The sequence below is a fragment of the Amphiura filiformis genome, chromosome 8 (genome assembly GCF_039555335.1).
Source record: "Amphiura filiformis chromosome 8, Afil_fr2py, whole genome shotgun sequence".
Taxonomy (NCBI): Eukaryota; Metazoa; Echinodermata; class Ophiuroidea; order Amphilepidida; family Amphiuridae; genus Amphiura; species Amphiura filiformis.
The window spans coordinates 64,415,565-64,428,456 of record NC_092635.1 but is presented as its reverse complement, the minus strand read 5'-3'; the positions used below and the strand labels follow the sequence as shown (position 1 = coordinate 64,428,456).

The 12,892-nt window shown below is 38.4% G+C and overlaps 1 protein-coding gene across 1 annotated transcript in view; it reads left to right on the top strand.

Moving 5' to 3' along the window:
* Nucleotides 1–12,892, top strand: part of LOC140158409 (laminin subunit alpha-1-like) — a 161,869-nt gene that overhangs the window by 50,159 nt on the left and 98,818 nt on the right. Inside the window, 4 exon segments of the mRNA XM_072181501.1 lie at nt 466–738; nt 2,167–2,448; nt 2,992–3,056; nt 4,428–4,554. Coding sequence (XP_072037602.1) covers nt 466–738; nt 2,167–2,448; nt 2,992–3,056; nt 4,428–4,554 — 747 coding nt within the window.

The window sequence follows — 12,892 nt, the reverse complement described above, 5'->3', positions numbered from 1 at the left end:
GGAAAACTTGGGATATTGACCTAGCAAATGAAGTCTGAATTTAATGGCAAAATCTGTAGATTAAATTCAGACATTTGCTCTCCCTGTGATGCAGTTAGAGTTGGGTAAATAAACCATGTGAGAATTTTGTCCTCTGGAGGGGATGCTAAGCTGATGGTCCCATGTATAGAAGAACCATACCTGTACACATAGAGCCACAGTCAGTTTTGAGAAGAGTAAGGTGTTAACCACTGACTGTTCCCAACCTGTCCCAAATGGACCCCAATGGAAATAAGCTTCGTTATTCTTGAGTTGTCAAACTCAATCAAAATCAAAAATTATGATTTACAAGTAATTTTGAGCAAAGTTTCTGCATCTTTTTGGTACAAAGATTGATATGCGAAGTCTCTTCGCTGCAATTAAGTTAAATTTAAAATTTTATTTGACATGCAGAGAAAATAAATCTTAAAACCTATTTTGTTACAGTATGCCATTCCAACCAATGCTGGATCCACAGCTGACTGGGAACTCTACAATGGAGAAACGCCATCTAATATTGTACCAACATCTTCCATTATCAACGGTGTAAGCTTTGTTACAGCCTCTATCCCAGTTGGGCAGTCGCTGAGCTGGATGGTTCCGCAATTATCTGGTAATCTACTTGGTGTGTATGGAACAACGCTGATATTTTCCTTGTTTTATGAATTAGATGTTAATGCCATCAATCCTCAAGAGCTGGAAATAAGAGTAATGATGCAGGTGAGTTAAAAGATGATCAATAACCCCCTGAGCACTACCTGCCGATCTAACATTGCCTCTGATTGGTCAATTGCGGGGTATCTTCACTTTAATCACCAATCAGAATGGAGCTTTGCAAATAATTCATCCCAATTTTTTTGCATGGTAAAATTATTCTAACAATGTTGCTGATTGGTCCATTTGATAATGAAAACTTCTTTTTGACCAATAGGCAGGTAGTTCTCATAGGGTTAACCAAGAAAATGTTCAAACTTTCAACGGAAACTGAAGGCAAATAAATAAATACTTGCCTGCTAATATTTTCGGTAACTAACTGTTACCATCATCAGGCAGTAATGACTAGCTGAAACATTTTCAATGTATGTAGATTCAAGATCAAGGATCATTGAAAATTCATACCAACTGGTCTATATGCCTATGAATAATTCATGTTGTTTGCCTAATACAGAAATAGAAGAAATTATACTTAATTCCATGGGCATTACTGCCTTTCTAAGTTACAGTACCCCTGATTGGTTAATTAGATGATATAATCATCTGAGTAACCAATCCAAATGGAGCTTTTAGATCTCACAGCATTTTTTAAGCTTAATCCCCTTAAGCCCCACTGCCTATTCTTACCATGTTTCTGATTGGCTCAATATGTGATTTAAGCCCTCTTTCTTGGATGTATTAACCTCCTGAATATTCTGGGAAGAGTTTAGACTAGTGGTGTCTGTGAGAGTAGCAGGATTAATTAATGCAAGGATCGCAGTGCAGTATGTCTTGAATATGGAAGATGAAGACTGGGTTATAGTTATATGAAGGAGGTTTTGCGGTTAAAAATGAATTAAAAATGAAGAATGCGTGCTGCTGCTGAAATTGAAAGGAGCGCCCTCAGCTGGTTGATTTAGGCTGCTTGTCATTTTCATATCCAAAGTCTAGATGGCTTTTTGTCATTTTGTACAAAAAGATTAGTCTGTAGCACTTTCTTCTTTATCGGGGAGGGGGGCATTATAACACTTTGAGGATTAGTACTTTCTTCTTTATCAGGGGTGGGGACGGCATTATAACACTTTGAGGATTAGCACTTTCTTCTTTATTGTGGGGGGGGGCATTATAACACTTTGAGTATGGCAGTGATGCTTGTATCCTTCCCATATGTGATGTTTGAAACAAATCTTGCTGCTCTTTTTTGCACTTTTTGTAACCAATCAAAAGAGTTGTTGGAGGCTGATAATCAGCTGGTAGTGCGTCGGGGCTAACTAACAAATAGGAACATGTGGAAGTACAAACACAAATACAAACATTGATGAGCAACATACAAACTATCTAGCTCTGCGCATCAGTCACATTTATCATTTTGTTCTGATTTAAATAGCATTTTATTTTGAAAGATGGTAACTTTTACCTGTTTTTGCAATCTGTTGCATTTTCTATTACCAACAGGGCATGGGTAATCGATATGTCCGTATACTAGGTGCAAACTCTGACAACACTTCTACTGAATTCACAATCAGTATGATAGAGAGTGAATGGCGAGTTGACAATGCACAGTTTACTGCTGTGTCTCGTGGAGAATTCTTGCAAACTCTAGTTGCTGTAGACAGGGTGCTGATAGGTGCTCAGATGAACAGTGCACTACATCAGTCAAGGTATGTAACAAACTCTAGTTGCTGTAGACAGGGTGCTGATAGGTGCTCAGATGAACAGTGCACTACATCAGTCAAGGTATGTAACAAACTCTTGTTGGTGTAGACAGGATGCTGATAGGTGCTCAGATGAACAGTGCACTACATCAGTCAAGGTATGTAACAAACTCTTGTTGCTGTAGACAGGATGCTGATAGGTGCTCAGATGAACAGTGCACTACATCAGTCAAGGTATGTAACAAACTCTAGTTGCTGTAGACAGGGTGCTGATAGGTGCTCAGATGAACAGTGCACTACATCAGTCAAGGTATGTAACAAACTCTTGTTGCTGTAGACAGGGTGCTGATAGGTGCTCAGATGAACAGTGCACTACATCAGTCAAGGTATGTAACAAACTCTAGTTGCTGTAGACAGGGTGCTGATAGGTGCTCAGATGAACAGTGCACTACATCAGTCAAGGTATGTAACAAACTCTAGTTGCTGTAGACAGGGTGCTGATAGGTGCTCAGATGAACAGTGCACTACATCAGTCAAGGTATGTAACAAACTCTAGTTGCTGTAGACAGGGTGCTGATAGGTGCTCAGATGAACAGTGCACTACATCATTCAAGGTATGTAACAAACTCTAGTTGCTGTAGACAGGGTGCTGATAGGTGCTCAGATGAACAGTGCACTACATCAGTCAAGGTATGTAACAAACTGCATAATATTTGCTTTGACTCTTTGTGTCTGAATATGAAGGATAGATAACCCCTGTTTAATGGAACTGGGAATGTCCGTATACATGTTCATTAGTCAATTACAGGAGATGTGTGTTAGGGGGGCGGACACGGTAGTGGTAGGCTACTGGTAATAATGAAACAGGCTTCACTTTTGGATTGGTAGTGATTTAGTTCTTTCTTCTTCCTCTCTCCATATAAAATAATACAAAGTACAAATCATAGAACATGTAGAAAAGCGAACCCTTATTGTTGTATGTTCGCCCGCCAGAGTGTGGGAGAGAGTGAGTTATCTCAGGTTTTTGTTCCCGTCTCCCATTATTCGAAACTGGTTCGAACTGAATCTGAATATGATGAATATAATGGTTATGAAAAGGATAGGATCGATTGGAATCTGAAATCATTTTACGACGTGTTTCTATTTCTTATTTTATGAAGAATATTCTGAATCCTCATCAACATTCTGCACTGTAACATAAATCCCTTTCCTTCAAGATATCATTGGGTAACATATAACAAGCAATATGCTGTAAAATGTTTTAAAAATCATATAATTTCATGAGAAGTTTTGCTTTTCCACTTAATACATCTAAAATACAATTAAAATAAGTTAGTTACAGTATTACATTCATCTTTATTTTAAAAGGTTGAAATTGTATAATTCTCAAACTTAAACATTTAATTTTCAATATCCTCTCATTCTAAAACAGTTTTCATAACTTGTTTCCTTATTACAATGAGTTGTACCATACAAATTACCATTTTCTTTATAGAAGAGTTCAGTTACTATAATTTTAAGCTGTTGCAATATTTAAGGGGGTACTACACCCCTGGCAAATTTTGTGCCTATTTTTGCATTTTTCTCAAAAATTATTCTGCATTGGTGAAAAGTAAGATATGTATATTATAGGGACAAGGACTACAATTACTGCACTGAAAATTCAGCAACTCAAGGCAAGTAGTTATTGATTTATTGATCAAATATTGGTTTTCCCTCATTTTTGACTGTAACTCCACAACTGTTGTCTGTGCTGAAATAAAATTTCCAGTGCAGTAATTGTTGTCCTTGCCCCTATAATATACATATCTTACTTGTCACCAATGCGCTATAATTTTTGAGAAAAATGCAAAAATAGGCACAAAATTGGCCAGGGGTATAGTACCCCCTTACACAAATTTTTGATTTCAGTGATATATATGACAATTTTCCAAAAATGTGCCACACCAACAAGGCATCACATTAAATCTGATAGAACCCTTAAAAATGTATCACAAAAATGTATCAATACATAATTCTAAGGTATTATAATCATGTAATGGGAATCATTGTGTGTTACAGTATTGGAGGTGTGTCCTATTACATGGCAACCAGTCCTTCATCACCAGTATACAATCCTGCCGCATCTTATGCATTTACTGTGGAAAACTGTAACTGTGGACCTGGATACAATGGCCTGTCATGCGAGGTAAGCTTACATTGGTGGCAGCAGGGTTTGCAGCTTAGATCCCAGGAATTTATCCCCCTCCTCCCATATTTGACTGGGTTGGTCTTTGCAATCATTCCCTTCAATGTTACACAAATGCTTATGTTTTTTGACCAAATTAACCTCATAGTTGGTCGAATAGCTTTAAAAATGGCAAATTTTTATGTGCTTTAGGGGAAGGTGGGGCATAACGGAACACTTAACTTTGGGGATGCTCTGTGACGTCACCATTAGTAATACGACTCTAAAATTCTATGTTCAGTTGAAGTTTGTATTTATCTTTAATATACCATTAACCAATACAACTCGACTCTTACAATTTTTGATAAAAATGAAAAAATATTTTTCAAAAAAAAAAACTGTTTTGCCCCACTATCGGGCAAAACGGAACCTATGGGGCAAAACGGCACCCTGGGTTCCGTTTTGCCCGTTGAGAAGTTGAATGCTCCAAATTGCCAGAGGTTGATCTTTTAGTGCCTAAAGGTATACATTATCTCAACATTGAGTCAACATTAGTAGTATTACTGTGCAAAACAAATCACATTTAATTCCAATTAGGCCTACACTGTTTGAAAATCTAATGTTTTTATCCAACTTTCAAACGTTACTAAACACCATTATGTGACATTCATAATATTAATAGCCAATCAAATAGCCTGTTTGAAAAACTAGTGTTTTGGTGATATTTTAATACCGGTACTTAGTAAAACATTTAGGTTCCCAGGTTAATCATTACCCCAAGACAGAGAAATTGAAAACACTCGGATGCAAAATTTGCATGCATGTTGGCAATCAGACACGACAACCATTTATTGACTTTTGTTTAAGACCCGCACCAGTACCTACAACAATTAAACAAACAAACAAACAAACAAATTCTCAGCCGTATTATTGCCAAATATATAATAGGAGATTCTCTAATCGAGTGAATTACCCAACCCAAGACTCTAGCGAAACAACGACCAAAGGCGCAGAAAATCTCGTTTTAGCAAAACCAAATGTGATCCAAACTTGCACTCTGGTGGCCGCCACCCGAGGCTAAATTCTGAGCGTTTGACCCCGAACCCGTGGATCATTAATCAAATATCATGGCTGGAAACTCAACAATAAATTATGGTACTAGTGCATACAGATCCCACGCTCCCAAGTGGAATTCCTGAGACTCTTCAACAGGTGATCTACCTGAAGTTACAAGGGATCAAGTCTTAATGTTAGCATTCTATGACATATACATATATCATAATAAATAAATACAGAAAAGATAATTCAAAACCCAGCATTATTTTCTTTTGCTTACTGTGTGAAGTCTTTGACCTTATAAAAGACTACTTTACTGTTTTTGATGACACCGACCTGTGCCTGCATGTAACAATACGATTGTCAATTCCTGTACATATATATAGTTTTGACGACTTACTTTCCTCTTGAACTATCATTCTAAAAAGTTTGATACAGAACAATTATATAAATTTTATGTAGCAACATATTGAACACATGATCTAATTAAACAGTGTACATTGTAAATATGAAGATCTGAGAAAGGGAAATTAATTGCAAGTCACATGTAATTTTAATGATCGGCGCCAACTCTTTATTCCTCCCTCCTTATCTACAGGGACCATAATTTTGATTTTTCTTTTAAACTTACAGACAGTTAAATGCTTTAATTAGCTATTATTTAACACACTACCATGTAGTAGATAAAATATATCTGTATTTATACAGGTCATTATCTCATTACTGTCACACATAATTATATTTTACTTCCTTCTCACATGTCCACACAGGCGCGGTGGGTGGGAAGATTTTTGTTGTTGTCGTGTCCAATACAAAACCAACAGTGAATAAATCACCACCTAATCACGCCCGAAACCCGCTGGCGGCAAATCCCATTGGTTCCCGGTCGAGCCAAACAATACAAATTTATCTGCATGACAATGATTGACATCTGACCCGGTAAACAATAACATGGATTGGTCCATTTCTCAGCAAGGGTAAATTGAGTTTAACTTGTTGCACTGTGTTAAACTTTATTTCCAGTGAATAATACATAGAATATCTCTCAACTTCAACTCTTTCAACAAACTTTGCAAATTTCTAAACATCTAAATTATATCCATTTAATAACACTATTTGAAAATCTAGTGTTTTTGGTAATAGTTCTATCATAGAACATGCAAACATTTCTAAATACTGAATAAAACATTAAATTATGTTCACAGGTTAATCATGACTGTGAATAATACATATAAAACAAAATATCTCTCAACTTCAACTAACCATGCTAACTCTTTCTTCCTGAGGTCCTGGGTTCGATTCCCAGGCGGGATCACTTTTTCTACTTGTCTCCTTTATTATTTGCGACGGCGAACCTGATGAAAAATAATGTTTATTTATATAATTCCCGTCGATCATGCCACTGTTTTTCCGTGTTCTTTCAACAAACTTTCCAATATATTTTTGGAAATTACTAAACATCTACATCATTTTAACATGTTTAATAGCCAATTACACTGTCAGGTGCTTTGGTGATATCTTAGCACACGTTAACATTTATACCAAGTAAAAAATATAGGTCTCATACAGGTTAACACTTTCTGGTGAATAATAGGCCTACATAACAGGGTATGTCTGTAAACTTCAACTCATTGAACAAATTCTCCAATACATTCTTGGAAATTATTAAACAAATGATATCCATTAATTGCCTTTCATTGTAATTGAATACAAGCTGAATGTTTAATCACAAAAGTCGCACACGAATCTATCATCTTCATCATCATCATCTCTCCCGGCACATGCTTCATGGGCCCACTCTTCACAGGCGGTGCACTGAATCATGGCTTCATTGCTTTTGCTCCATAGTACGCAGCAGTAGATGCACTCAGCATCATCATCAATATCTTCCCCTGATGAACTGTCATTCTCTGGTTCTGGTTCAACTCTCTTGGTCTTCTTCTTGCCTCTGGTTGTTTTGCGTTGAACACGAGCAGATCGTTTATTGCCTTTTTCTCTAAGACCCTGTTGCTTTTTATCCCTCCTTGCCTGGGTTTCCTGAATTTTGCGAGCCTTGCTTTGCTTTGCTTCCAGAAGCTCGGCCTTGTATGGGCTACTAGTGAGGACAACAGTTTACCACGTCGTGCATTCGGTCTCTTGTTCTCTCTAGTGGTAGCTTTGGGAGGTGGCGAAATAGCAAATGGTGATACATATCCAGATGTAGAGGCCACCGCATCAGCTGTTACATCAGAAGTAGTTTTGTCATTGTTTGGAACATCAACTGCGTCCTCGGTCTCATCAGCTGCATCATCAACATCCATTGGAACAGTGTTCTGGGACTGTTCAGCTGCACCAGCAGCCATGTCATCATTTGGAACAGCTTCTGCTTCCTTGGTCGTATCAACTGCTTGACGATCTTCCTGATCAGTTACTTGTATTTCAGTCATATCAGGAATGCCTACTACATCCTTGTTCTGTGTAACTGGAACAGCCACTGCCGCTACTGCTGCACCGCCTTCTTCATCAGTCTCATCCTCAGTATCAATATCTGTCGCCTCTGCCGCTTCAAATTCATGTGGAAGGAAGACGTCCCTGTCGGTAGGATATATTCCAGTTTTACGGAACCCACTAGCTGCGACCTGAGCGGTTGCTGATTTCATGTATGCCTTGCCGAACATTTCTGCAACCTGGAATGTAGTTATCACTCGACCAGGATTATTTCTTAGCCATTTCTCCAGTTCTTGGTCGTAGTATGTTGAAATTGGTTTCATAAAGCTCACATCAAGTGGCTGCATTCTATGAGAGCAGTGTGGGGGAAGACACAACAGCACGACACCATTGTCTCTGGCCATGTCTATGACATCTAAGTTCTTGGCATGTATATCAGAAGAACTGGGTTGTCCTTAGAAGCACCAGATGATCGTATGAAATGCTGAAACCAAGTTGTGAATATGTCCATCTGCATCCATCCACTCATGGCACACATGGATTGCACCTGGTGGAGCTCCATTCATTAGTTCAATCTTCATTCTGACACGAGGAAATATGAAGAGGGGTGGAATGAAAGATCCTGTTACACTCATGCATATTACAGTCGTGACGGTCTGCCCACGTTCCGACGAAGTCAAGGTTCCCACCTGCCGTCTTCCAGTCTTTGCAAGGATTCTTGATGGTTTGCTTTGTACTGTAGTTATCCCTGTTTCGTCTACATTGTAGATGTTGTTTGGTGGAAACTTGTACTGCTCCACCAATAGTTCCAGCAGATCAAAAAACTTATTCACGTTCACCCGGTTAAACGAACGCGCTCGAGCTGCAGAAGTTGCTTCTGGCTGTCTCAACGATATGTCAGGATGGCGCTTCATAAAATGATAGAGCCAGTCTTTCCCAGCTTTTTGCCTTTCCAGGTTGAATTGATTGGCTATCCCATTCCTCTCTGCTATTTGGAAAGCAAGACGTCGTACATCAGCAGTTGTGAGTCCAAACAGCATCGCTTCCATCTTTTGGATGTAGTCAACAATGTCTTGCTCAATCTGTTCTGTAAAAGTTGTCTGAAAATTAAAACAGAGAAGAATTTTAGTGTTCGACATTACTGAAGTTTTTTAGTAGGCCCTAAGTAGAGTAAATAGCATCATAGTTAGTGACTACAATTTGTCATTATGTCAAAAGAGTCACCCATAAGATTGACATATAGGCCTACCTATAACATTAACAAAGACAAGACAGTCTATCACATTTAGAATTCAAGAAAGTTTAGCACTGAAAATTACAAAAGTAGGCCTTCAGGTGACCAATTTTATGTTTTCCAAAATGTTTAGGATAACTTGTAGTCCTATAGGCCTACATGTGGGCCCATGCTAGATGTAGACCTACCTTAAAATTCCCCATTTTTTTGGAGGAACCTTTGGCAATTTTGTTCAGATCGTGAACTCTTCTACGTAGGGTAGACTTGGGCACGTTATACTCCTTACTCGCCTTCTTCAATCCGAACACTCCAGCTTTAACTGCTTGGATAGCAGTCGTCATCGAGTCCTCATCCCAGGAGTTCCTGTTGGATTTGCGGGTGAAATTCCTGACCATCATGAACAGTCTGCAAAAGAGTTAACACAGACAGAATTTAGTTTAGGCCTACTCTAATAACATGGCAAACATTCTACTACAAAAAATAGTATGCCTACCATGTCTGTGGAGATAGTGGTTAACTTACATCAGGCCTATTGGTTTAATCAGTTCAAAAATGTTAAGTAGGCCTACCATCTCTAGTGGAGTGAGTGGCTAATTTCTTATAGGCCTATAATAGCTTATAATTAGCTCCATCTGTAAGCCTAGTTATATGTAGGCCTACGACTAATATTCAATTACAAAAAATATCAAGTAGGCTACCCATCTCTGTGGAGTGAGTTAACATGTATCAGTAGTTCCATCGTTAAGTCTAGGCATATTCAGTTACAATATCAAGTGGGCCTACCATCTCTGAGGAGTGAGTGGTCTTCTTTTATGATTAGTTTCATCTGTAGGCCTAGTATATGTATGACCAATATTCAAATAGAAAGAATTATTAAGTAGGCCTAGGCCTACCCATCTCTGTGGAATAACTTTAAATCATTAATTCTATCTGTAAGCCTTGTTATATGCTTATGTTTCAGCGAAGTGTTTACCATACTCGAGTAGATTAAGCTTACATTTCCTTGAGTGAAGACGTGTTATGTCCAATGGGGCAAAACGGAACCCACCTGTGGGGCAAAACGGAACACCTGTTCCGTTATGCCCCACACTAGGGGTACCGTTTTGCCCCATACCCATTTTTTTAGTAATATGTTGCATGCATAATACATTGTAGCATATATGCCATGCATTGCATACGGCTCAAAGCTAATGCCTTCGTGTTTACAATATACACAATTTTTTTTTAATCCGATATTAATGAAGTAAAATTTCCGCACAATAAACATCTACATACCTTACATCAGACAGGTGTAAATATTTTAACCCGCTCTTGCTCGGATGTCTGTGGATTTTTTGTGATTAAATTTTTGTAGAAAACCTGTGTGGCCAAACTCGTGTTCGTCCATATAATTTGCATAGAGGGCAGTATTGCCAAGGTAGGGTTTGCCCGGGGGGTCCGTTTTGCCCCGGGGGTCCGTTATGCCCCACCTTCCCCTACGTGCATTTATTCCGGTATAAAGCCATATATTATAATATTTCTGTAAAAATAGATTAGTATTTATTTTCCATAAAATGTTAGCTTTTACTGTCAGATATGTCCCTTTAATTTTGAGCCGAACAAGTGAGGCAAAGCATAGAAAATTGGAATTTACTACTAGCGCCCATGCATGTTACTCCCACGGTTGTAATACGGTACGATCCTTGGGGTGTGTATGTATGTGCATCCCGCACGCCGTGTACGCGGCAGCCGGACATGTTTTGAACATCGCCTTCATTTATCGCTTTTAAAAGCTTAATTTCTCCGCTTTCAACGGCGGCTGTCATCTTTGTAAGTCATCATATATATATTTTAGTCAACATAACTCCTTCGTTGAAAATTTTGATTGGATATGCCACTTGTATCATTCGCTTCAAGTGTGAACAACTTTTGAACACTGACTTTTTAAGCTTACCTCATCTTGCTTGTTTAAGACTCTATAGTACCTAGGGCTGACATTATTTTACTTAGTCACCCAACAGCTATGCATTATTTCAGGCTGTATGTCAGCCTTGTGCTAAATGACAGTGACACAGTGAGTGAGTGAGTGAACAGCTAAAAGTCCAAAGAACACAACTCCTTTCATCTGAATTTCATGCACAGTTGACCGATTCCAATACCAGTACTCATCATGCATACCAATGCTGTATTGCTCCATCTCATATGCTTTTGGTGTGCAGTTGTTCCTGCCTTTTCAACCTATGATAGTGAACAATTAGTGCTTGTACCTGTTCTCCCATATTCATTCAATTTCACCCAAATAAAAGCTGGTAGATACCATGGATCTTCTCATGCATACTACAGCAACTCTTCGGCAGCATACCGTGGTCAACGCCTAACACTGGCTAATGATGTCGAGTCGAACCCAGGGCCGGGTGATGAAACCATGTCAACAAATAACTCTTTTAACTCAGTGAATTCATCATCTCTTAGCTCACCGAATTCTTCTCTCAACTCATCGGTTGCATGTTCTGCATATTCAAACAATATTTTTTCAATATTCTTTAATGCTCGCAGTATAGTAAGCAAACTGCAAGAGTTTCACGCTTTTTTGGATTTCAAAATCCTCATGTTGTGGCCGTAAATGAAACTTTTTTAGGCGAGAACATAGCTGACGCCGAAATAGTGGACCCCTCATACATACTTTTCCGACGTGATCGCAATCGCCATGGCGGAGGTGTCATGATTGGAGTAAAAGACTTTTTAAACCCTATAAGAGTTCCGCAATTTGAAAGTAATAATATTAGTATCATTTGGGTTGAATTTTCTACCAAGAAAGGCAAAGTTTTGTATGGTAGCCTGTATTGCCCCAAGAAACCAGACAGTTCTTTCTTTGCTCACCTGAATGAATGTTTAGAACTCATCTTAACCAAAATAAATTCTTATGTTACTGTAATTCTAGTTGGGGACTTTAATGTAAACGCACCTCATTACCAACCGTCATCCAAAACTTTTTGTGATGGTGACACAAGACTGTATAATTCACTTATTGAAACACTTGATATTTTAAATATGTCTCAACTTATCACTTTTGTAACTCACAGATATTCTGAAGATAGTCTTGATGGAACACTTATTGATCATTTGTATACAAACAACACAAGTTCCATGAATGAAGTTTACCCTCACCAAGGGATGGGTGGTAGTGACCACGCTGGTATTGCTTTTAAATTAAATTTGTCTGCGCCTAAGCAAACAATTCCTCCTGGCACTTTTCTTCTGTATTCAAGGGCAGATTTCACTGGTCTCTGTGGTGAGCTTGATTCTACCAACTGGCATGAGCTGCTCCACGATAAGAGTATTGATGATGCCTGGTGCATTTTTAAGGATAGATATCTCGAGTGCATTCATAAGTTTATCCCCAGCAAAAAATCTAGAAGACGTGTTAAGAAACCCTGGGTTACAGATGAAATTTTAAAACTTGCCAGAAGGAAACAGCGCTTATATAAAGCCAGTAGGAAATCTCCTGACAACATTGAAAAATGGAACAAATATAAGAAGTGTAGAAATCGTATGCAAACTCTCCTCAAAAAAGAGTATCACTCCTATGTTTTTGATATAGCTTCTGATAATTCTGGTCATGGCAAAAAGTTTTGGTCTTTTGTTCGTGCCTCAAAGGCCAAA